This window comes from Vipera berus (genome assembly GCF_964194415.1).
Source record: "Vipera berus genome assembly, chromosome: 3".
NCBI classification, from domain to species: domain Eukaryota; kingdom Metazoa; phylum Chordata; class Lepidosauria; order Squamata; family Viperidae; genus Vipera; species Vipera berus.
The window spans coordinates 109,868,202-109,895,723 of record NC_138204.1 but is presented as its reverse complement, the minus strand read 5'-3'; the positions used below and the strand labels follow the sequence as shown (position 1 = coordinate 109,895,723).

At 38.5% G+C, this 27,522-nt stretch overlaps 1 protein-coding gene across 1 annotated transcript in view; it reads left to right on the top strand.

Annotated features, from left to right (window-relative positions):
• The window catches only part of XPR1 (xenotropic and polytropic retrovirus receptor 1), a 106,134-nt gene that overhangs the window by 61,907 nt on the left and 16,705 nt on the right, over window positions 1–27,522 (top strand). The window contains exons 11-14 of the mRNA XM_081325779.1: window positions 644–838; window positions 19,014–19,180; window positions 20,549–20,688; window positions 26,545–26,766. Of these exons, the coding sequence (XP_081181905.1) occupies window positions 644–838; window positions 19,014–19,180; window positions 20,549–20,688; window positions 26,545–26,766 (724 nt within the window). The remainder of the gene's footprint in view (window positions 1–643; window positions 839–19,013; window positions 19,181–20,548; window positions 20,689–26,544; window positions 26,767–27,522) is intronic.

Genomic DNA, 27,522 nt, shown 5'->3' with positions numbered 1-27,522 from the left:
CGGAGCATCAGATATGAGGGAGGGAATGGGGGATTTCGAGATTAGCTAGAAAATTGTCAAAACACATTGGAAATGTGACCTCAGTGGCAGCCCAGCAGTGCAACAATGGCCAATACCACTGAAGCAGCCTTCAGCAGCCTAAGTTTCCCATATTTCATTCCCTTCGGAGTAATGAACACATTCTATAAATTAGCCCATTTGAGGTATCTTGGTTCAAAAATTGTTACTTTATTATGCACTATTTCACTTAATTAAAGTGCATGACAAAGAGAATTTTAGCAATATATACCGTGTTTCCCCAAAAATAAGACCGGGTCTTATATTAATTTCTGCTCCAAAGGACACATTGGGGCTTATTTTCCAGTTAGGTCTTATTTTCAGGGAAATGCGGTACTAAATGTGTCCATCTGGGTGACGATCTTAACTGGGGATGGGGTGAGATGGAAATAAAGATTTGTATTTATTTGCTAAGTTTACATTTTCCAATACTCCCTTATCTCTGAACACACACACATGTTATGCGTGCCTGGGTACTTTAAAATATTTGATTTATATTGTTGAATATTAACTGGAATTGTTCATCTGTAACTCACAATATCATTTCCCTAGAGATGTCTTACCTTTTGAGTGTTTTTTTTTATAGGCGTTCATATTTGCAACACCTATGCTTATGGTGTGCGTGCAGTTGTTCAGTGCATTCCTGCTTGGCTGAGATTTGTCCAGTGCCTGCGCCGATACCGGGATACTAAACGGGCCTTTCCCCATCTGGTTAATGCTGGGAAATACTCCACCACATTTTTTATGGTGACATTTGCAGCCCTTTACAGCACCCACAAAGGTATTATTTTGGAGTCTTTGCTGATGAGCTCAGTGTCTCTGTGTTTAAGTCCCAGCTTATTTGCAATTTCTTGGAATTACTTACATAACTTTACTGGGGTCATTATCCAGCATAAGATTTCATAGAATTGTTGACAGTATGTATTTATGAGGCACAGGTAGTCCTTGGTTAATGACGGCAGTTGGGACTGGGAACTCAATTGCTAAGCAAGGCTAAAAGATCACACCAAATTATGACAGCAGTTCTGACACTTCCAGTTATGGTTGTTAGGCAAAACATCTTGTGATTTCCATTTGTGATCTCCTCCTGGCTTTCCCAATGACTGCTTGTCTGAAGCTGACAGTGAAGGTCACAAATGATGATTCAGTAACTATGAAATGCTGCGACCATCATAATTGTGAGCTGGTTGCCAAGCACCCAAATTATTATCATGTGACTACAGGAATACTGCAATGATTGCAGCTTCTAAGACTGGTAGTAAGTCTACTTGTTCAACTGTATTGTATCTTCAGAGTGTTGCTGAATACTCATAATCATTGGCTGAGAACTATTTAAGACATTTATGGTAAATTTCAAGAATTTCTATTGAATAAATTAGGTAAAAGAAATTTAGTTAATCTTTTTCCATTCTGCTATGGTTTTTAATGAACTAAGCAGCAGAAATAAGTAAGTCCTGTGTATTCACTTATTAAAACAATAGTATTTTTTTGTAATTCTAGGCAATTGTACTATTTCAGTTCCTATCTTCCAAATTAGTGCATAGTTTTTCTATAGTACTATTAGGTGCATCATGCATAAATGCACACATGCACTAATACACTCACACACCCACAATTTATATAAAAAGACAATTTTCTATTCCCAAAGGAATTTGCCAAAATTTTAATTATAGAAAAGACATCATTATTATCATCTTCTTCATTTATTACTGTTTGCCTAGTCCAAATGATTCTGGGTGGCTTACAACACATCAAAATTAAAATAGTTAAAAACAGAACTTCAAACATAAGAGCTTGGACCAAAAAAAACCCCAGCTACTACAATACAGGGAGTGCAGAATTATTAGGCAAATGAGTATTTTGACCACATCATCCTCTTTATGCATGTTGTCTTACTCCAAGCTGTATAGGCTCGAAAGCCTACTACCAATTAAGCATATTAGGTGATGTGCATCTCTGTAATGAGAAGGGGTGTGGTCTAATGACATCAACACCCTGTATCAGGTGTGCATAATTATTAGGCAACTTCCTTTCCTTTGGCAAAATGGGTCAAAAGAAGGACTTGACAGGCTCAGAAAAGTCAAAAATAGTGAGATATCTTGCAGAGGGATGCAGCACTCTTAAAATTGCAAAGCTTCTGAAGCGTGATCATCGAACAATCAAGCGTTTCATTCAAAATAGTCAACAGGGTCGCAAGAAGCGTGTGGAGAAACCAAGGCGCAAAATAACTGCCCATGAACTGAGAAAAGTCAAGCGTGCAGCTGCCAAGATGCCACTTGCCACCAGTTTGGCCATATTTCAGAGCTGCAACATCACTGGAGTGCCCAAAAGCACAAGGTGTGCAATACTCGGAGACATGGCCAAGGTAAGAAAGGCTGAAAGACGACCACCACTGAACAAGACACACAAGCTGAAACGTCAAGACTGGGCCAAGAAATATCTCAAGACTGATTTTTCTAAGGTTTTATGGACTGATGAAATGAGAGTGAGTCTTGATGGGCCAGATGGATGGGCCCGTGGCTGGATTGGTAAAGGGCAGAGAGCTCCAGTCCGACTCAGACGCCAGCAAGGTGGAGGTGGAGTACTGGTTTGGGCTGGTATCATCAAAGATGAGCTTGTGGGGCCTTTTCGGGTTGAGGATGGAGTCAAGCTCAACTCCCAGTCCTACTGCCAGTTTCTGGAAGACACCTTCTTCAAGCAGTGGTACAGGAAGAAGTCTGCATCCTTCAAGAAAAACATGATTTTCATGCAGGACAATGCTCCATCACACGCGTCCAAGTACTCCACAGCGTGGCTGGCAAGAAAGGGTATAAAAGAAGGAAATCTAATGACATGGCCTCCTTGTTCACCTGATCTGAACCCCATTGAGAACCTGTGGTCCATCATCAAATGTGAGATTTACAAGGAGGGAAAACAGTACACCTCTCTGAACAGTGTCTGGGAGGCTGTGGTTGCTGCTGCACGCAATGTTGATGGTGAACAGATCAAAACACTGACAGAATCCATGGATGGCAGGCTTTTGAGTGTCCTTGCAAAGAAAGGTGGCTATATTGGTCACTGATTTGTTTTTGTTATGTTTTTGAATGTCAGAAATGTATATTTGTGAATGTTGAGATGTTATATTGGTTTCACTGGTAAAAATAAATAATTGAAATGGGTATATATTTGTTTTTTGTTAAGTTGCCTAATAATTATGCACAGTAATAGTCACCTGCACACACAGATATCCCCCTAAAATAGCTATAACTAAAAACAAACTAAAAACTACTTCCAAAAATATTCAGCTTTGATATTAATGAGTTTTTTGGGTTCATTGAGAACATGGTTGTTGTTCAATAATAAAATTAATCCTCAAAAATACAACTTGCCTAATAATTCTGCACTCCCTGTAGAAGAACACAATAGGAGCTTCACAAACAATCTGATCCTAGTCTTAGGAGCAGAGCCAGATCTTAAAGAGCCTTCCAGCATCCTAAGAGAGTGGGTGCAATACCTATCATAGAGTGGATGCTATTCCAGAAGGCAGGAGCTGTGACAGAGAAGACATGCTTCCTTGGTCCCATAATATGAAATAAGAATACAAGTACCATAAACATACTTTCAATAGGAGTTATAAACTTAGTTTTAAATCTGTTAGGCCTGTAAATTTATTCTAATTGTTTCCAATTAAACCAATCACTCTGTTTATACAATCAGTGCCATTTTTAAATGTCTCTTAAGATTTATGCAAATGTAAGTTTGTTATAAACAAAGATGGTTTATCTCATAGAATCTATAGTATTTCAAGAAGTATGCAATAATTACTACCCTTCTGATACCAGTTATACTATCCTGCTGCATGAAGGTGAAATATACCATTGCCTGATGAATGTGAAGAAAAATACTCAGTTCTAGAAAAGTACCTATTGATCACACGCACACATACACAGGCACACAAAAACACACAGCCTGAAACAGAAATATATGCAAAATGATAGGAAATTGCTTTTAAATAATTAATGTACAGACTGAGAACTCTGAACCATCATGTTCCCATATCTCTGTGGAAACCACAGTGATTTTCTTTTGCTATTTTTACAGAAGAATAAAGCACTTAGTACTTTTTAGGGACTTACAGCATCTTTATCTTTCCCCCACCCCACCTCTTTCAACTGTTATGCCTGTCAAAAGGTTTAAATCTGTTCTAAAATATATACTGATTTATTCACTTTTGCACATATTTCACTTATATGTAAGAATAGAAAAACTGCCAACTTTGTTCTACTATTTCCCTCCCCCCATAAACTTCTAATTCTCTTCAGTTGATTTATATATTTTTATAATTCTAAGAGAAACATCAGGCTTCATATGGAACCCTAGATCTTCCTCCCAATTTGATGGTGAAGAAGAGGAATCAACACTTGAAAAATCGTAGTAAAATCCAAATGTTTATATGCAAATTTGAGGGTATTATACACTTGCATCAAAATTAACAATATTGAAAAGAAGTTTTCTTTGAGGAAAAGCCAAGATGGGAGGGAATGGTGGATGCTGCTGCTTGGAGGCATATGTGGAGTTTTAAGAGGAAATATCCTACTTTATCCTTACTTCCAGAAACATAAAATATTGGTGCCTAATGCAGAACACCCTAAAGAACCCTTGTCTTCAGAAGGATTATGGAAAAATGTAGGGAAAGGGTTTGTAAGACTTGTTTATTCAATAAGAATAATACTGTATGTACAGTATCTCAAGAGAGAGGAGTGATTCCTTATATGACAGATTATTACTGAATAGTATTTGAGGCTTAAAAAAACTTTTCAGCCATCTGTACCAAATTCATAGGCAATGCATTTTTATACAGGTCTACCCAGAAGTAAGTTTCATTCATTTTAGTTAAACTTTACTTTTGGATTAACTAGAATCTGAAATGCAAGCAAAATCCTTTCCAGAATTATTATAAGCCAAAGTAAAGCATGAAAAATGATTTTTAAAAATTCCATGATTAGATAAAGAAGACACTTTCAAATATCTGCCTCTCCTCCTTTGCTTTTTTCTTTCTTTTGCCTGGTCTATTTATGGGGTACAGAGAAGATTTTATATAGTTTATATAGTTAGAGTTATTTGGAATTCTGGAAACAATCCAGAGCAAAGAAATCCAATTCCAGAGTTGTATAAATGGTGACTGGAGGCTAAAACATATAGGGAACGGTTGCTGGAATTGGGTATGTGTGGTTTAATGAAGAGAAGGGTGAGGGGTGACATGATAGCAGTGTTACAATATCTCAGGGGCTGCCACAAAGAAGAGGGAGCCAGGCTGTTCTCCAGAGCACCTGAGAGCAGGACAAGAAGCAATGGATGGAAACTAGTCAAGGAGAGAAGCAACCTAGAACTAAGGAGAAATTTCCTGACAGTTAGAACAATCAGTGGAACAACCTGCCTCCAGAAGTGGTGAATGCTCCAACCCTGGAAGTTTTTAAGAAGAGACTGGCCAGCCATTTGTCTGAAATGGTATAGGGTTTCCTGCCTTAGCAGGGTGTTGGACTAGATGACCTCCAAGGTCCCTTCCAGCTTCTTCTTCTTCTTCTTCTTCTTCTTCTTCTTCTTCTTATTATTATTATTATTATTATTATTATTATTATTATTATTATTATTATTATTATTATTATTATTATTATTATTATTATTATTATATGTGAACATTCTAATAAAAAGAAAATAGAAGAAATGTTTTCAAGACCTGATAAAATTATAGTCAGCAAATATGAACATGAATTAGAAATTGTTTAGCATAAGATAATAAATGGCAAAGATACAGCATGTGAAATATTTTTCTCTGTGAAATAGAATTTTCACTTGTCTCTTTGTATATGCATATGCCCAGTATTTACTATTCATGTGCTTAGATTTTATCTGACCTCAAGAAAATAGGTAGTCTGATTTCTCTAAAAGGCCACATTTCTTTATTATAGTCTACATCTTCAAAACAAATATTTTATATTCCAATATAAAACAAATATAAGTAGTAAATAATTATTGTATCAGAATTCATTTATTTAAAGAATTTTGAAGACCACCCAACTGATCAGATGACTCTAGGTTGTATATATAAGTAAAGTCAAATATAATAGAAATCAAAATAGTGAACCATGATTATACAGATCCACTTAGTTGCGCCTAAGCATGACAGACCTTTTCTCAGTGGAATTCTCAATTATCTCAATGTTCAGAAGGAAAGTCAAGTCTTCATGGCTCTGTGAAAGACTAACAGGGTCGGGCCATCTGAATAGAAATGTGTGGGGGACTCATTTCAAAGGGCAGTGGCAGCAGCAAAGGGGGCATATGTCTTAGGTCTCATTAGATGACATACAGCCTCAAAGAAGGACATGATACATTCCCATTTTATGTGACCTGGTAATTTTCTTTACTTTTTATTATTCTGGCTAAAAAAATTATGCTTGTGCATTTCTCTTATTACTGAAGTGTGGTGAGTTTGGCTGTCATTTTGGATCTTTACATTGCCATTTCCTCATCGTTGCAGTATCACTGAAGGCTCCTTTTTATTCAAAAATATTTGAATTCATGACTAAAACTAACATAGTAAGGTTGATAAAGTCTTTTGTAAATTTTAAGTTGCTTCCATTCTATAATTTTCAACAGACTTTCAAAAAGCTTGCATAAAAAGTTTGGTATAAAATTAGCATACCCAAAGATGTTATGAGAATTGGTTAAGCATATAGCTATATGTGACTAATTTTATGCTAGTCAGGAGATGATATCATCTTTCTTTCTATTCATTGTGAAGTTTAACTTACAATTTAACTAGATTTGGATTCAGTTAAAAAGTATAAGCATTCAAAGACCAAATCCCTGTCAGATACTATTAAATCTTTCTTCTTTAGGAATGACTATTGCTATCTGTTAAGTAGCAGTTTGATTTTGTTATAACTGAAATTCTCTTTCTTAGAATGCATCTTTCAAAAAATGTGTTTGAATTTTCTTTTTCTTCGTTTTTTGTTTAAGCAAAACGTAATGTTAAAACTAGTCTAGAGACAATTGTAACATGCCCGATTAAACAAATATACCAAGGCATTGATATATAAATGACCAGAAAAAAAGCATAAAATGACAGGAAGCTACATCTTTGAAATTTAGAACTGATGTGTTTCTGAAGGATATTCACTTGAAGGAAAAGATGGGTGGGGATGGGGGAGGAAGCAGTTCACTTACTGTCGGAATTCTGCCAAAGAAGAGAGCTGTCATGGTAACCAAAGTATTCATTATTTTTTAAAAACCGTTGCACCCCATTACTGGCCTTGCCCCTCCTATGTTCTTATGTCCCAGTTGCTGACTTCAGGAAGAAGTGAGGGTGCTAAGCTTCTACTACTTTGTGTGGATGGTGCTTCAACATACTACAGCTTTTTTGAGGGGCTTGTTTTCCTTCATTGATTTTTTGCTGTTGAAATTTCTGGGTGTATTCCAAAGACAGAATCCTTGGAGGAGGAAGAGAGCCAACAAGCAAGAGAGAGATTAAGTAGGTGTGGAAGTTTGTGGGATGAAATAAAGCAATAATCAATACAGCACCTGAGATTACACCGCAGCATATAGTCCAAGGTTCCCAAAATAGAAATAGATGACAATGGCTTTCCTTTCATTTTTTAATAAGAATTTACCAAATTTTGCATATTTCTTTATGATTGAGTCAAGTTAAAATTGACTTCTCTACCATTCCTGTTCTTAGGTCTTTTGTGTATGCTTTGCTTCCCAGTTTAGCTCTGAGAATGTGATAGCCTAATTTGAAATTAAATTGGATATAGCTTGTATATATAAAGTGTCTGGCTTGTAGGTGACAGTTTCTACAAGATGATTGTTGATTTCAGACAGTCGGTAGCAATTTTAAGGCAGGTTTTGATAACCTCTCAGTTTTTGGTCCCACTATCATGGTTCAACATTTAACAGAAACCACAGTGGCTGACCCTCCCAGAAAGCTTATCGTAGCTATTGTATTCTGTGCCAGTTTTTGATAGCACACGGCATTGATTATTTTCCTCTCAGTAACACTAAGCAGAATATATTGTTTGCCCTTCCTAGATAATTTAACAGTAAACATTGGCGTAAATCCAATCTTAACAGTTTGTAGTATAGGAATGATTCTTATGCATAGAGGCTATTTACATAATGTATATAAAGGTAGTCCTTGCTTACTGACCACAGTTGGGACTGGCAGATCTATCACTAAACCCCATAGTCACTAAGTGAAACATCACATGACCGCAGTAGGTTTAGCCCTTCAGCCATGATCATTAAACAAATCATCCATGACTGCAAAGCAAGATATCACATGACCGTAACTTCTGATTTCACTGCTGCGTTCTCCAGTTAATTCTGTTTGTTGCAATCCCATTGTGTAGCACCCAAATGGCAATCTCATGACTATGGAATGTTGCAATGACTGTAAACATCTACTGGTTATGAAGTGCCCAAATGGCAATCACATGATGGTGTGGATGCTGCATCATTATAAATGTGAGATCATAACTTCAAAGGGCCACTAAACAAGGCAGTCGACAAGCGAGGTCTACCTGCGACAAGAATTAGAAGGAAGAAATCACATAAAAAGTTACACTTGTAATAATAATAAACCTTTATTGTAGAGGGAACATTAGAATTTGTGATGCTCACTTGTGCTACTTTTTTGTCTTGTTAAAATATCCACTGTAAACTATATTTACAGTATTCTATTAGACTTGAAAGATAATTGTTAGTTTGAGGAATACCTCCATTTTTGCACCTTTTCTGACTTTTATACTTAGAGGGATTTTTTATATGTTTCAGAAATCAATTAACATATTTTGTGTAATTGTTCAATATAGAAGAATAAACCTTTCATTGCAACAATCTTCTGTCAAATCCAGTCCTCCAAAATAATTGCTGAGCAATGGCAGCATATAAACATGAGCAAAAAAGTATACTCAGGTGCAATTTCCTTTCAAAATTATAGTATAAAACTATTTCTCATTATGATTAGGTTAATATTAGTTAACCATCTTGTTAATGGTACAAAGATTTTTGCGTAATTTGGGAGAATTACCTAGGCAGCAAGGCAAAAATGCTAAGAAAATAAAAACAAGTACCAATTGAAGGGAAGGGAAGAATGAGAAAAGACTATTCTTTGTGAAAAAGATTCCATTCCTACCATAAAAAAGAGATGAAAGAATTATGAATTAAGGAATTAAAGGAAGCATAAATGGATGCAAACATCTCCCTTGCCTACTCAGAGATTGTCAACTGTCTGATATGGCTGCTAAATCCTGTGTTCAATAAAGAAATCTTTCCTTATTTCTACAACTATTAGAACCATTGGCAAATAAGTTATAAGAAGAAAATAGCTAAACAACACAGTTGCATTTATGGCCATTTGCTGTGTCCTAATGTGTGACTACATTTTACGACAGTTTCTAAAAACCAGTAGTTACTTGCATTTTTGTGCAAAATCACACACATAGCGACCATTGGTTTGCTTAACAACTGCAGCATTTGTCTAAAAACTGCCATGGTTGTTAAACAACCATCACGAAAAACATTAAAAATGATAACCATTATGACTTACAACCATAATGAGCAGGCTCCATTACAGTCATAACTCAAGGACTACCTTTAGTTTCCAGAATTCTAATCGCAGGGAATTCCTATTATATCTGTTACTTATTTAATTACTAAATATTACATTACGTAGTTTTCAAGCAATTTAGAATTAGCAAATATATTGTTAATATTGCTATCAAACTAGTCCATTTCATCAGACATAGGTGTTAAGATACACATTTTTAAAATGTCAACTTTTTTGTTATTATAGTTAAAATGTTTTGTGAAACATGAATAATATCCATATAAAATGAACTAAATATGCAAATCATAGCTAGAAATGTTACAGTAAAAATTATTATACCAGAGGAGTAGAATGAAATTTCCCAAACTTCATACAAAAAACTCAGAAATAAATACTATTTTGAAAGAGATAAGAAAACAATCTTTGCTGCATTTTAAACTGTTGAGAGGAATTAAACATAAAATACATCTATTTTATTTAGCATGTTGATTTAGTTTCAAATGCCTTTGTATATGAAAGTCCTCAAGTAAAAATTCTGTTTTTTTAAAAAATACAGATATGTGCATGTACCATGGCTTATTTCAACCAATAAAAGAGAATTGTAATGCTTGAGGGTTCTACTTGGAATACCAATGTTCTGATTTTCTGAAGAGCATTGAAGAGAATTGTTAGGATTCGCTAGTAGAGATTGAGATATAATTGCTTGCCTAAAGCAACATCATTTTGATACATCACCCGAATACCAATGAGGAAAAACAATAGGGAATAAAGGTGACAACTGAATCCTAGAAACATGAATATTGAGGGGAGAGGTTAAGATATTGTAGGCAAACATTCAGAAGATGAGACCAAATGGTTCAGGAATTGATACCTTTTTATAAAAATTTTCTTGGGAATCTTTCTGATTTATATATTTTTTTCAATAATTGCACTGTAGAAATTCTACAGAAAACATAGTTTCCCAATTGCTACTGAAGACATTTATGGCCCAAGGATCCAATACAAGAAAATGTTGGTTCTGCCAGAATAATTAAATAGTAGCATCTCCTTATTTTTCTTCTTTCTTGATGTAACTAACTCATTTTTGAAAATAATTTAATAATGTGTGGAGAATGGTTCATTTGAATTCTAAATCCTTTACATATTCAAAAGTTTTGAAACAGACAGAAAAAATGTTGGCTCTTTGGGAAATTGACAAAATTTCTGATAATATTTATAACAATATTTTGTAAAAATTATAAGGAGTGATCCTATGATCTTGTCTTAAACTTCAGTGATTTTGCTCATATTTATCTAGCTGTTCATATTAAGTCCCTTTTTAAATGCTTCCTTTGATATTTGACTAGCTTTTCTGTGGGCACTTCAGACACATTTGATTGCAAGGCAAATAGTTTGCATCCCATGAGGGCTAGAGTATCATCAGTGATAGAGATAGATTCTCTCTTACAGCACATGGTTACAGAATTATTTACTTTTACAAGAGTTCTAGAATGGAAACCCAGTATTAAATGCATAATACAATGGCCAAGCGAAGCTCACCTTATTTTTCAGCTTTCATTTTTGACATTTCCCAAAAATACAGGGTCTGAGAACCATATAGAACAATTTAGTTTGATTTGTTTTAGTTTCTAGTTGCAACTAATTAAATCTCATTACTGTTAAACTATTCTACATGATTTATAATTGATTTATATTAATTTTGTCACCTTCAAAGGAAGAAAATGAAGAGATGTGCACAGGGGTTGCATATAATAGTAAGCCATAATTATAATTTAATTGTATTTTTTATTTATTTATTTTTATTTTAATTCCATTTATATCCCGCCCTTCTCCGAAGACTCAGGGCGGCTTACAAGCTTAGCAGTAGCCTTCATTCTATGTATATGCCTGCTTATTAGGGCTTTCATACACCCCCAAGCGGCATTATTACAAAGTCAGCTTAATTGCCCCCAACAATCTGGGTCCTCATGACCAAGAATTTGTGCAGTGCAAGCGTCCACCCTTCAATGTTCTTCTTTCTGAAAGAAAAATGCAGCCAATAATAGCAATAAAGCAGGAATAAGTATAATTTTAGCCGCTATTATGGTTATGTTCATAATAGTGGTAAGTTAATACTGAGTCTTCCATATTAACCAAGCTCCCTCCCTTTCAGAATAGACACTGTATTATGGCTTAGCATAATGTATGAACGTAGCATAATGTATTGTGGCTTAAAATTAATTGTAGGTAGTTTCTAAATAAGCCTACTTCATGCTAGCATTGTTTTTGTGGTTTGTTTAACAAAACTAGGTTTATTTTAAATCAGATTCTGATTGCTATTTCAGTGAAACTGAAGTTTTTATTGTTCCCCAAAGCTATTTTGAAATCCTGGCACCCTGCATTGGATCACTCCACAACCATATATTATAGGTTATATATAATATATGTACATACCGGTAACCATATATTATAGTTGATCATTAAGTGTGAATGCAACTATTAGCATTCAACTTTAAAGTTTGAGGTTGTAACATTATGGCTAGAAATATTCTGGTAGTAAAACTTACATGTTGAGCAGATTATATGATGTTTGTTTTATTTGTATCAAAATTACCAAGACAGTAAATATATCAATTTATGAAAAATGCTGCAAGGTCTAATACAGTGTCTTGGTATGTTGCAGTGGAACTGGCACTTTTGTTACTTGAGATTTATGATTACAAAATCAACACCAAATATATTCTTGCACATTAAATTCTACTATAACTCCGCAATTATTATTAGGGATAGTTTGTTTTAGGATTAGGCAACCTTTGGTCCTCAGAACACTTTCAAAAGCTGATACTGAAAAATTATTCTGAATGAATTAGAAGGATATTTTTTCAATATGTGGGGATGATTAAATACATTTAGTTTTTTGTCCTGACACATTTCTTTATCCTTTCCCATCCATTTTTATGTATAATCCTGTGCACTCCACTCAAACTAAATGTGATTTAGATTGTATAAAATTGCAGACCCTTTTTTAAACTGGACTTTATTGTAATCAAAAAACATTGATGCAAAATAATGATTTAATTCTACAAAATGGACTTGAATACTCATTTATTCAGTGTTTACATGTTCACTTAGAGGGAGCAATATGTTTAAAGACTGGTATTTGTGTGGCAGAAGTTTTGTGAAGAGCCTAGCAATTAAAGCTCTGAGAGAAAAATCTATATAAATCTATATATAATTTTTTTATTGGACTTCCTTATTTCAGCAGTATTTGACTGCCTTTGTTGACATATTCTGCGTCTTTATCAACTTAACTATCACTATTTTTAAAAAAGTGACTGCTTTTTTCCCCTTTGGCTATTGCAAAGAACCTTTTAACCACCCTTGGCTTGGTCCTGAGTTTACAAACGTAGTTAATTAGTACCTATATTTTGAGGTTATTTACTTTTTTATTAAAAAAGATTTAAATTTATATGACACCTATCTCATGGTCAAGCGACTCTATTCAATTTTATCTGATTATAGGAAAACATGCACCCCAAATCCATAATTTACTGTATAAAATCTAAATACATATCCAGATTTAATATATATATTAGCATAAAAAGTATACTGCATTAATTTAGTACATTATATGTAGAATATAAGGTAAGCCTGACTAAGTGAATGATTTTCATGAATTCTTTTTTTTTTTTTAAAAAAAAGATCAAGCTCCCTTTTTCCCCTAGGGATAGCATCCGTATTCACTGTTGGTTGTAAAATACCCTGGTAGGTAGCTGCTAAGTGGAATGATGACATTCTTATTATTTAGTTGAATTTTTTGCATGCAACATTGAATTCCGTGTTTTGTATGTAAAAGCATCCATTTCCATCTACTGGAGAAAAATTGAATGACATCCTTATTGGTTAGAGAACAAAAGTGATCTGCATTTATGCAATAATTTTTCTAAGAGCTTAACGTATTTCACATACACAATTTCTTACTATCAAGCTATTCTTGGAAAGTATCTGGCTGTCTCAGATAAATACTTTGTTGTCAGGTAAAGTATTTCATTCTAAGGGTATGATTATTTAAATCAGCTTTCCCATATATTTTACCCTCTATGATAAGGTCTGCCCCAGTCCTCCTATCTTTCTGCAAGAGCCTAAAGATTTGGCTCTTCTGGTTGGCCTAGGGACCAAATAGGAGAGGTCCATGCTGCAGGTGGCTATTGGATTGATGGCAGATTCCACCTCCCCCCACCCTTGCTCTGCTATCTACCTCCCGTCTTTTTGGATATCGTATTGACTTATTTTGTACCTTTCACTGTTTATGTTATTTTATTTATGTATATATTATATTTATTTTATTGTTCTACTATTTTACTTTTGTTTACATGCCTTTCATTTTCTTCCTTTTTATTATTGTAAGCCACCTAGAGTAGACCCCTGGCAAGATAGCTGGCAAATAAATGAAACAAACAAACCAATATTGTTTCATAGATTTACCAAACAATCAAAAGCCATGTTAAATAGAGTTTACCTAAATGCTTCATTCTAAAAATCAGAGCTTGCATCTCTCTGTTGCTTGTGAAATCTTACATACTTTCCTTTTTAAAATATTGTTACGGAATATTTTTACAAAATAATTTTGAGATTATCTATGTTTTGTTTTCCTTTTGTTGTTTCCAATGTTGCTGTTTTGGGATTATTTCTTCCTTAGCCCAACCCTACTCCATAAAACGGAAGAACAAAAGAAAGTTTATTTATTTATTTAACTTATCAAATTGATATGGCTGCCCATCTCACAAGAAGTGAATCTGGGCAGCATGCAGCAAAAAAATTATAAAAAATCAAACACATTCATATCAAAAAGTGTTTGTAAAAAGCACACAGATTCAATCAGCAATACAACCACCTTAAAGTCTGTTTAATTATTATTATATTATTATTTAATAACTATAAGTGAAATCTTAAAGAAAATGTGATCATTTTTTCACAGAATGGGGCAGTTTGATATCACCGCCCTGAGTCCTTCGGGAGAAGGGCGGTATATAAATTTAATAAAATAAATAAATAAATAAATCAAATATACTTAGTTGAAAAATGTTCTTAATTTAGGCAGAAAAAGCTTCCTTAAACATTAAAGGTAAAAGCACATTATAATAAGAACACATTATAATAATTTTCTGGAATTCTGGCTTATGTGTGGATGGCTTGTGTGTCGTGTACTGCTGAACTATTCCAGTTAGCATTTCCTATCAGTAGGAATTGCTGAACAAACCCAGATGGTTCTTGTCACTTGCTTAGTATTATGCACAAATAAGGAGCTTTGTTTCATTCCTAGCCAACTAGAACTGTGAGTCATGGCTATTTATCTGAATATTTTATTAGATTACTCATCTTTTCACTAGAGTTTAAAGCAGCACACAAAGAACTCCTTCATTTTTTTCTGTATAGCAACAACTCTGAGGTGGATTCCCTAAAAGGGATAATATCAGGTACAAAGTAATTTAGAGTACTGAAGCTAGACTGGAACCTGGAGCTTTCTGATCCTAATCCCAGCTCTTTCACTATACTGGCACTCAGTGATTTTTCTTAGAGTACAGGAAAAAAGCAAACCAGAATTCATGTTTAGTTACTTAAATGTTTTTGGATCCTTTTTTAATATTTCTGCAAAATAATGACCTAAAATGTGGTCTGTTCTCCACACAAGTTCTAAAGTAGTTAAAGAGAACCCAATTAAATTAATGAGTCAAAAACATTATTCCTTTATTTATTGAGGAAAATAATCCAAAACTAAATATTTGCATATGGCAAAAGTATGTGAACCTTTGCTTTCATTAACTGGTGTTCCCCTTTGAGCAATATAATGACTGCAATTGAACTGTCTGGTTTGACACTGCAACCAAACAAGACAGACACAGACTTCAACAGATAGTTGAACTGCAGAAAAAAAAATTGCCTTCCATTGAGGACCTGTATACTGCACGAGTAAGAAAGAGGGCTGTGGAAATATCTACAGACCCCTCACATCCTGGACATAAACTGTTTAAACTGCTTCCCTCGAGATGACGCTGTAGAGCATTGCTCGCCAGAATAACTAGACACAAGGACAGTTCCCCCCCCATGCCATCACTCTGCCAAACAACTAATTCCTACAACGCTGTCAAACTACCTAGTAAGGCTGTATTACTACTATTCTCATCTTTTCTATTACCTATCTCCTTATCTTCTTATGACTCTAACTTTGTTTCTTGTATCTTATGATTTATATTAATAGTTTTATTTAGTATACTAGTATGATTTATGTTGTTTGCTTCTTTAGCATCCTATAACTATCAGGATGCTATGACTAAGTGTTGTATCTTATGATTTATGATGAATGTATTTTTATGCTGATTATGATCATGATTTATCACCTGTTGCTTGTGTGTACACTGAGATCTTACGCACCAGAGACAAATTCCTTGTGTGTCCAATCACCAGGACCAGATGGATTACATCCCAAAGTTCTCAAGGAACTGGCAGACGTGATCTCAGAACCACTGAACTATATTTTTCATAGATCCTGGAGCACTGGGGAACTACCAGAGGACTGGAAGAGGGCTGATGTAGTTCCCATATTCAAAAAAGGGAAAAAATAGATCCAGGAAACTACAGACCTATCAGCCTGACCTCAATACCTGGGAAGATTCTGGAAAAGATAATCAAACAACAAATCAGCAAACACCTTGATGCAAACAAAGTCATCACTAAAAGTCAACATGGGTTTGTCAAAAACAGATCATGCCAGACAAATCTTATTACATTCTTTGACCAAGTGACAAAATTAGTGGACCAGAGGAATGCTGTAGATATAATTTACTTGGACTTCAGTAAGGCATTTGATAAAGTAGATCACAACCTACTACTTGATAAGATAGAAAAATGTGGGTTAGACAGCATCACCACCAGATGGATTCGTAGCTGGCTGACAGGCCGTACTCAGCGTGTGGTCCTCAATGGAACTGCATCTACATGGAAAGAAGTGTGTAGTGGGGTGCCCCAGGGCTCTGTTCTGGGCCCAGTGCTCTTCAATATTTTCATTAACAACTTGGATGAGGGGATAGATGGGGAACTCATCAAATTTGCAGATGACACCAAGCTGGCAGGAATAGCCAATACTCCAGAAGATAGGCTTAAGATACAGAAGGATCTGGACAGACTCGAACACTGGGCACTACCTAACAAAATGAAATTCAATGGTGAAAAAAGTAAGGTTCTACATTTAGGCAGGAAAAATCAAATGCACAGGTATAGTATAGGTGGTACCTTGCTCAATAGTAGTAACTGTGAGAGGGATCTCGGTGTCCTAGTAGACAATCACTTCAATATGAGCCAGCAGTGTGCTGCAGCTGCCAGAAAAGCCAACAGAGTGCTAGGCTGCATTAACAGAGGGATAGAATCAAGATCAAGTGAAGTACTAATACCACTTTACAATGCTTTGGTAAGGCCACACCTGGAATACTGCATCCAGTTTTGGTCACCACGATGTAAAAATATGTCAAGACTCTAGAAAGGGTACAGAGAAGAGCAACAAAGATGATTAGGGGGCTGGAGGCCAAAACATATAGGGAACGGTTGCTGGAATTGGGTATGTGTAGTTTAACGAAGAGAAGAGTGAGGGGTGACATGATAGCAGTGTTCCAATATCTCAGGGGCTACCACAAAGAAGAGGGAGTCAAGCTATTCTCCAAAGCACCTGAAAGCAGAACAAGAAGCAACGGATGGAAACTAGTCAAGGAGAGAAGCAACCTAGAACTAAGGAGAAACTTCCTGACAGTTAGAACAATTAACCAGTGGAACAACCTGCCTCCAGAGGTGGTGAATGCTCCAACACTGGAGGTTTTTAAGAAGAGACTGGACAGCCATTTGCCTGAAATGGTATAAGGTTTCCTGCCTGAGCAGGGGGTTGGACTAGATGACCTCCAAGGTCCCTTCCAACTTCTTCTTCTTCTTCTTCTTCTTATTCTTATTCTTATTATTATTATTATTATTATTATTATTATTATTATTATTATTATTATTAATATAAATATAAATGTAATAAAAAATAAGAAATAAATTATTATTATTATTGCTATTATTATTATTATTATTATTATTATTATTATTATTATTTGACCAATAAAGAATTCTTCTATGTTTCTGGTACCTATTGATCACTTCTACACATCAGCTTGGAGGAATTGTAGCCCATTCCTCCTTAAAGATTACCCACTTTGTCATTTCACAACATTTCTTAAGATTTATATCAGGACTTTGACTTGGCTATTCTAAAACATTAATTTTCTTCTGTTTTAACTGTACTTTGATCACAGGACGTGTGTTTTGAGTTGTGATCTACTTTCTCTTTAGCTTCAGTTTACAAACAGATACCCTAAAATTTTCCTGTAGAATTTGCTAGCAAGGTTCAGAATACATAGTTCCATTAATGATGGCAAGCTGTCCTAGTCCAGAGATAGTAAAGCAAGCCCAAACCATAATTCTGCCATCATAACATTTCACAGATGGAATAAGATTCTTTTGCTGGAATGCCTTTTCCCAAACATAACATTTTTTTGTTTATTCAAGCTCAAAAGTGCTATTTTAGTCTCAGCCACCCACAGAACACTCTTCCAATAACCTTCTGGCTTATTCCCATGATCTTTCTCAAAGTGTTGATAAGCAATAAAGTTCTTTTTTTGGAGAGTAGTGGCTTTCTTCTTGCCACCTTAAAAATATGATCTGCATGTAATTTAAAACTCTTTAATTGGTCATTATGTACTCATTGCTATACTATATTTATTTATTCTATACAAGCTTGTGCTTATACTTGTCACCGGGTACTCACATATATAGCCCCACCATCTTGTTATTAATAAACACACACATATACACACAGAGCAACCTGTTGAGCACAAAATTGAGACAGTCAAATAATATGCATACTTAGGAGGAGTAGCTATTTAAAATATTTGAACACAACACTGAATTGCAGAGCTATACTCAAACTCTTAGTAACCTCAATACTTCAAAGAAAAATAATCATACATCTTCACTCCGTACAAAGATGAGTGTTTATGACCTTTGTGGAGTGGGGTGCAGAATGCCATTGGTAATCTTTCCCTGTTGCATGTAAAGATAAGTTCCTTTTAACCAACTATACTTTCATAAGATTCTAAGTGGTTATTCAGATGTGAATAACCAAGGCTTTTTATAGATGTGGAAAGCAGATACTAGTATTTCTTTAAATGCATTGTTATAGGTGGTGCTACTTATATAAAATACCATATGCTGCCAAAACGAATTTGAGACATGATTAACTGAATTCCATTTCATGAAGTGAAGTCTGTACTGCCTTATTTAACATTGCTGTTTTTCTTTCTTGTAGTTCAAAAACACAGTGACTACCAAGTATTCTTCTATTTGTGGATTGTCTTCTACTTCATTAGTTCCTGCTATACTCTTATCTGGGACTTGAAGATGGACTGGGGTCTTTTTGACAAGAACGCTGGTGAAAATACTTTCCTCCGGGAAGAGATTGTATACCCACAAAAAGTGTGTATATGGACAGTGTTTATTTGGAAATACTTATGGGTGACTGCAACTGTTAAGTGTGCATGCTGAAGAAGGCTTCTGCTATTAATTTCTGTTTTAAAATGTGTTTTGAAAGAGAACTAATTAAACTGAATTATCGTTGGAGGATCAAAAATAAGTAAGAATTAGTTCAGAAAGAGATTTGTTTTAATTTTTCTTCCATCAACTTAGCAGCTATTTATTTCCTCTTTCATTTTCTCTGTTTCTGTCTCTCAAACATGCAGACATTTTCCCTCGTCATCTCCCATCCCCACTTCTTAGTGGTATAAAGCAGTAACCTGGTGCTCTGGAGATGATCCTAGGTTTGTTTGAACTGATGGGAGCATGTCTGGAATCTAATAATTGGTTAAGTTGTAGTTTGGCAAAAAAAAGGATGTATAATATGCAGAAACCTTTATGAGCAAGAGACAGCAAGACTTTCAAGGCATCAAGATGTTTATGTTAGGTACCAACATAAAATGAAAGTACACTGTATTTCTTACAGTTATATTACTGTCCAGCAGAAAAACGCACAATAGAACCAAAAAATTAAAATGATTGTTGTCTTTGGTTAATAGATTTTTATTGCAAGTACTGTAGTAGATTGTAAAGTACAAGTAAGTTATGATATGTTATGGCTCGAAAGGTCTACAGTTCCTTGACAACAGGATATGGATAGTCCTTGACTTACAACCATTCATTTAGGGACCATTTGAAATTACAACAATACTTTAAAAATGACTTATAACCATTTTCACACTTATGACTATTGCAGCATCTCTGCAGTCATGTGATCAAAATTCAGACGCTTGGCAACTGACTCAAATTTCTGATGGTTGCAGTGACCCGGAATCATGTGATTACCTTTTGTGATCTTTTGACCAGCAAAGTCAATGGGGAAGCCAGATTCACTTAACAAACATGTTACTAGCTTAACAACTGCAGAGACAACAACTGTAGCAAGAAAGATCATAAAATGGGGCAACTCACTTAGCCACTGTCTTGCTTAGCAATGGAAATTTTGGGCGTAGTTGTGGTTGTAAGTCAAAGACTACCTGTATTAAGAAAATATTATCAAATTCATTTACTGGCAAACTATCAGAAATGTCATTGTTGCTGCCCTTTTAGATAGTGTAATGTTTATCCTTCAACCAGTCAACAGATAGAAATTTACCTCACCTCCTGTGATACTGTATTTATATCCATATAAAAGATAATGACCGATTGACTGCAAAGGTAGAATTTGCAAATGAAGAACTGGATATCTCTATTTGTAGATATTTATTTGGAGGTTGATTTAGTGGATATTATTCTTTGATGTTACAGCTGGATGTTTTGTCTGTTTAACAGGCCTATTACTACTGTGCCATTGTAGAGGATGTGATTCTGCGTTTTGCGTGGACTATCCAGATTTCTCTGACTACCATGGAAATTCACCCTTTTGCTGGTGACATCATTGCTACTGTATTTGCACCACTAGAGGTTTTCCGGTAAGATTCATTGCACAAACAGCATAGTTACTGAGCTTTGGAAGGCCTATTTTCAAATAATTATGACTGCATTTATCTCCTATAATAAATGTTTTATTCTCTCTCTGCATCTGTAAATCAGCACACTCAGATGAACAATACTTGCAGAATTCAAAAAAAAGTATTTATGCAGCATTTAAAAATGTAAACAGAAAATGCATACCCAAAAACTGGATATGGTCTTGAGCAATCAGGATTTGAAACTTCCACATTTATAACTACCGTATTTTCTGGCATATAAGATGACTTTTTAACCCATGAAAATCTTCTCAAAAGTTGGGGGTCGTCTTATACGCCCAGTTGTCTTATATGCCGGAAAATATGGGTACATAAATCAATTGAGCGCCCCCGTTCTTGCAAAGCAACTTCAAGCCTCCTTAGTCCAGTCCCCCCTCCAACGTGACCCTCCCTTCCCACCCCCAAGAGTCTCTAAGCCCCTTCCCCTCCCCCTTTCAAACGCCAGACCCCAGGAGCGGCAGGAAGCCCCTCCCCCTTGCCCAAGCAGCATCTGAGCATAAGCAGAGCGTGCCCTGCTACCCACTATCTCTCCCGGCAGCCCGGACAGCGGTACTTGGCGGCCTGGCGCCCCTCTCGCCCGCAGACCACGCAGCGGCCCTCGCCAGCCGGCCTCGGCATGGCCGCCCCAAGCCCGGCTCTCCAGCACATCTTCCGGGCCCACCTGGCCAACCACCTCCCGGGCGGGGCTTGGCTCCAGACGCAGCGGCTGCTCCGTTTGCAAATGCGCTCTCAAAGCCGGTTTGCGCTCGGCTGTGCAGGCTGCCGAAAGGCAGGGACTCGGAGTTCCCGCAGTGGTTGCGGCTTCTGGCATGCCGTTTGCAGAGTCTGGCCTGGAAGAGTGCGTCATGTGAACGCAGCTCTTGCGTGTATTCCAAAGGGTGGGTGGAAGGAAAAGCCCCTTTGGGCTTCAAAAGGGCGGCTTTGCACCATCTGCATCAGACGGGGCTGAATCGGGCTTGTGTTGCAGCCGGATTTAGCCGGAGGATATAACATACAAAGAACAGTTGCTGGAATTGGGTATGTCTATTTATTTATTTATTTATTTAGTTATATTTATATACCGCCCTATTCCCTGAGGACTCAGGGCGGTTTACAGGGAATTAAAAATCCAAAATACAAAAATTAAGAACCAAATTAAAAAATATTAAATTAACCCTGTAGTCAGTTAAAAAGAACCCCAAATTAAAAATTCCTCCTCAGTCTGGGCCCGAGAGCTCAAAGAGCCAGGTCTTCAGGCCCCGGCGGAATGATCGAAGGTCGGGGGCAGTTCTCAGCTCCACCGGCAGCTGGTTCCAGAGGGCAGGCGCTCCCACCGAGAAGGCCCTATCCCTGGGTGTCACCCGCCGGCAGTCTCTTACCGGCGGGACCCTGAGCAGACCCTCCCTGTGGGAACGCACTGGGCGAAGGGCATTTGATGCCGGCAGCAGGTGTTCCCTCAGATATCCCGGACCCAGGCCATGTAGGGCTTTATAGGTGATAACCAGCACCTTGAATTTCACCCGGAGGGCAACCGGAAGCCAATGCAGCTCACGGAGTAGAGGTGTTACATGGGAGTATCGGGAAACCCCCATTACAACTCGCGCGGCCGCATTCTGCACCAGTTGAAGCCTCCGAGTGGTCTTCAAGGGCAGCCCCATGTAGAGAGCGTTACAGTAGTCCAAACGGGAGGTCACAAGCGCATGAGTAACTGTGCGTAGGGCGTCTCGGTCCAGATAGGGACGCAACTGGCGCACCAGGCGAACCTGGGCAAAAGCCCCCCTGGTCACGGCTCCTATATGGTCTTCGAAATTGAGCCGTGAATCCAGGAGGACGCCCAAGTTGCGAGCCCTATCGACGGGGGGTAACACCTCACCCCCCATCATTAAGGATGGAATAACTTGGTTAACCCGAGATGCCGATATGCACAGCCACTCAGTCTTGGCGGGATTGAGACGAAGCCTGTTTCTCCCCATCCAGACCTGAACCGCCTCCAGGCACCGGGACATCACGGAGAGGGCATCACTGGGTTGGTTCGGGGTGGAAAGAAAAAGTTGGGTATCATCAGCGTACTGATGATACCCCACCCCAAAACCACGAATGATCTCGCCCAGCGGCTTCATATAGATGTTGAACAGGAGAGGCGAGAGAACCGACCCCTGAGGGACTCCACAAATGAGAGACCTCGGGGCGGATCTCTGCCCTCCTGTCAACACCGACTGCGAGCGGCCCTGGAGGTAGGAGGAGAACCACCGTAAAACGGTGCCTCCCACTCCCAGCCCCCTGAGACGCCGCAGTAAGATACCATGGTCGATGGTATCGAACGCCGCTGAGAGATCTAATAGGACCAGGACAGAGGAGCAACCCCTGTCCCTAGCCCTCCAGAGATCATTCACCAGCGCGACCAATGCAGTCTCCGTGCTGTGTCCAGGCCTGAAGCCCGATTGGTACGGGTCCAGATAATCAGTTTCCTCCAGGAACAGAGGGAGCTGATGCGCCACCACACTCTCAACAACCTTCGCCAGAAAGCGAAGGTTGGAGACTGGACGGTAGTTGTTTAAAACAGCCGGGTCCAAAGCAGGCTTCTTGAGAAGGGGTCTCACCACCGCCTCCTTCAAGGCGGCAGGAAAGACACCCTCCTTCAAGGAAGCAGTTATTACTGCATGGAACCAGCCTCGTGTTCCTTCCCGAGCCGCATAAGCTAGCCAGGAGGGGCACGGATCCAACAAACAGGTGGTGGTGTTCAGTCTCCCCATGATCCTGTCCACATCATCAGGGGAAACAGGGTCGAACTCATTCCAGATAACGTGCTCAAGACCGCCTGATTCCTCCACATTAGACTCTGCCCAGTCAGAGTCCAAGCCGGTCCGGATCCGAGCGATTTTGTCCGCCAGATGATGACTAAACTCCTCGGCTCGTCCCTGCAAGGGATCCTCTCTCACCTCCTGATTAAGGAGGGAGCGAGTCACCCTAAACAGGGCGGCCGGGCGATTATCTGCGGACGCGACAAGGGCGGCAAAGTAGTTAGACTTCGCCGTCCTTATCGCCGCAAGATAAGACCTTATAAAGGTTCTTAACTGCAATCGGTCGGATTCGGACCGGCTGGATCTCCAACCGCTCTCTAGACCTCGTCTCCGCCGCTTCATCTCCCGGAGCTCCACAGAGAACCATGGGGCCCAACGGGATCTGCGTCGGGTCAGAGGTCGCATGGGTACAACGCAGTCGAGTGCCCTGGTGGCTGCCGTTTCCCAGGCCTCCACCAGGGCATCGACTGGGCTGTGGGTAAGGGTGATAGGTATAGGCCCAAGCGCCCTTTGGAACCGATCTGGGTCCATTAGGCGCCTGGGGCGGAACCACCTGGTCGGCTCCGCCGCCCAGCGGCGGGGGATGGCATGACGGAAAACTAGCCTCAGGAGGTAATGGTCTGACCATGACAGAGGGGTGATGGACGGAGAACCCCCTCCCAGATCATCCAACCACTGTCCAGACAGAAACACCAGGTCAAGAGTGTGACCCCCCTCATGAGTCGGGCCCTCAATAACCTGGGTCAGGCCCATGGCTGTCATGGAAGCCATGAACTCCCGAGCTAACTCCGACGACCCTCCCAGTGATGGCAGGTTGAAGTCACCCAGGACTACGAGCCTGGGGAACTCCACCGCCAACCCTGAGAGGGTGTCGAGCAGCTCGGGCAGGGCTGTTGCCACACAGCTGGGCGCCAGGTATGTAAGCAACAAGCCCAACTGAACCCGAGGACCACACCTCAAGAGGAGGGTCTCACTCCCGGCCATCTGGACAATGGTGGCCTCCCGGGGACACAATGTCTCCCGAATAACCACTGCCACCCCACCACCCCTGCCCTGAGCCCGTGGCTGGTGCAGCACCCGGAAACCCGGCGGGCATAACTCGGTGAGAGGCACCCCTCCCTCCGAGCCCAGCCAGGTTTCCGTGATGCACGCTAGATCCGCACATTCCTCCTCAATCCGATCACGGATGAGGGGAGCTTTATTAACTACGGATCTAGCGTTAAAATAGACCAGCCTGAGCTCAGGGGCCTGATCACCCTCATCCCCGGGTAAGAGGGTGCTAACCGGAGGGTCGGAGCGCGCCACCGCTCGAAGATAGCGGGGGCGCGATCCCAGATGTTGATATGACCCTCCTCGCAAACACCTGCTGCCATACCCTATCGCCGTGGGGATTCGATACCCCACCCCCACATTCCCAGCGCCAGCAGCCACCTCCCCCAACCCCGTCCCACCAGGACCTCTAACAGGACCAGACTGAGTGCCGGTTACAAGTTCCCTCCCCATCCCCCCCTCCCTCCCCCTCCCTAACCTCCTAAAATAACCGGCTAAAAATCTGATCAGGGGCCTCTTAGCGCGTCTTAACTCGAGGCCCCTATCCAAGCCCAACCACCTCTCGGAGTCCCAGAGCTTGGGCCCGTCATTAAGGGGAGTATGAAAACAGGCGACAGGTCGCGCCCATGAGGCAGGAACCGCCCTAAGGGCATACAAGTCCGCTTCGGAATAACGATGGATCATATAGCACTCAATTAGTCTCTTGGGGCCGATGTTGAAAATATGGCCAAAGGATTGTTCATTGATGGTACGAAGATGGAAAAAGAACAGGTCCAGTGGGCATATCTCTCAATCTGCAAAGCCATATCTCTCAATCTGCAAAGTCTAGTCAAGAGGTAGGCAACCTTGGTTCTTTTATGGATCGTGGACTTCAACTCCCAGAATTCCTGAGCCAGCCAGGAATTGTGGGAGTTGAAGTCCACATAGCCGTGTTCCAATATCTCAGGGGCTGCCCCAAAGAAGAGGGAGTCAAGCTATTCTCCAAAGCACCACAAGGCTGGACAAGAAGCAACGGATGGAAACTAACCAAAGAGAGAAGCAACCTGGAACTAAGGAGAAACTTCCTGACAGTCAGAACAATTAACCAGTGGAACAACCTGCCTTCAGAAGTGGTGAATGCTCCAGCACTGGAAGTTTTTAAGAAGAGACTGGACAGTCATTTGTGTGAAATGGTATAGGGTTTCCGGCATATAAGACGACTTTTTAACCCATGAAAATCTTCTCAAAAGTCGGGGGTCGTCTTATACGCCCAGTCGTCTTATACGCCGGAAAATACGGTATTAGAAATATTCCAGAAGCTAATTAATACAATTCCATGTTATTTTTAGCACGGGTTATAAAATATCTATGAAAATGTAATTTTCATTTTTCCACAGTTTGAGAATTTGGGTTTATCTGTTGGGGATCATACATAGTTTGAGTAAAGGGACTGGGCTTCAGTATCCAATGAATACTCACATCTATTCATTATACTGAAATTTAGATCTTTTTTCCTCTCGTATTTGACCTGTTACATTTTTTGCTAGTCATATTAATGTATTTTCTTGGGGTTTTTTGTTTATTTTATTCTATTATTTCGCTTTCACTTTGTTTACACTTCCTTTTTATTTCTTTGTTTTTTATGATTTTGAGCTGCCTAGAGTAGCCCCATGGTGAGCTAGGTGGCAAATACATTTATTATTAATTATTATTATTATTATTATTATTATTATTATTATTATTATTATTATTATTATTATTATTATTATTATTATTTTAAAAAGGCTGTCAAGCAATTTACATATACTATTGATTAGTCAGTTGGAAAATTATTGCAAATGTTCTCTGGCCTTAGTTTTCTTCTTTGTCATTCCTTTGGGGAGAAGGAGAAAATTGATTTTCCTTGTAAAATACATTTATGCATTAGTCTTAGTCTACATTAATAGCTTCAGATCTTTGGTTTATTTGCTTATTATCCTCCACTTTGCAGGCGGTTTGTGTGGAATTTCTTCCGATTAGAGAATGAGCATCTGAATAACTGTGGTGAATTCCGAGCTGTCCGGGACATTTCAGTGGCACCGCTGAATGCAGATGATCAGACCCTGCTTGAACAGATGATGGACCAGGAAGATGGTGTCCGAAACCGCCAGAAAAACAGAGTTTGGAAGCGTAGCCACAGTGTGTCCTTGCACAGACCAGGTCTTGCTTCACAGTATGTGTCATACAATAGTTCAATGAATTTCTTATTTGATTAGAAGAGCTGTTCTCCATGTGTGACCATTCTGATATTCGTGGGACTGCAATTTCCAGAATTCCTACCTGGAATGACCAAAGAGAGTGCTGAATTTTCTGAAGGGCATAAATTGGGAGAGGCTAAATTAGACTTAATAAATAAATCTAATATGGGAGAAGTAAAAGAAAGCTGGCCATTTTTTTTCTAATATATTTTATTACACATGAAGCTAGTTTACATTGCTTTCTGATACCCAACTTTCCTAAGGTTAAGAATTAGATAATAATAATAATAATAATAATAATAATAATAATAATAATAATAATAATTATTATTATTATTATTATTATTATTATTATTATTATTATTATTATTATTATTATTTAATTTCTATACCGCCTTTCTCCCGAAGGACTCAGGGCGGTGTACAGGGCAAATACAATAAAAATACAATGTACAAAAGTTAAAAAAGAATTAAATAATACAGCCCAATTCCAATAAAAAATTAATACAGTTAATATTAAAATACCCCAAACCCATCAGACCAGGCCGGCTTGTTCAAATAAGTATGTTTTTAGGTCACGTCGGAAGGAGCGAAGGTCGGGAGCCATCCGGAGCACAACCGGTATAGATGATAGATAGATAGATAGATAGATAGATAGATAGATAGATAGATAGATAGATAGATAGATAGATAGATAGATAGATAGATAGATGATAGATAGATAGATCTTT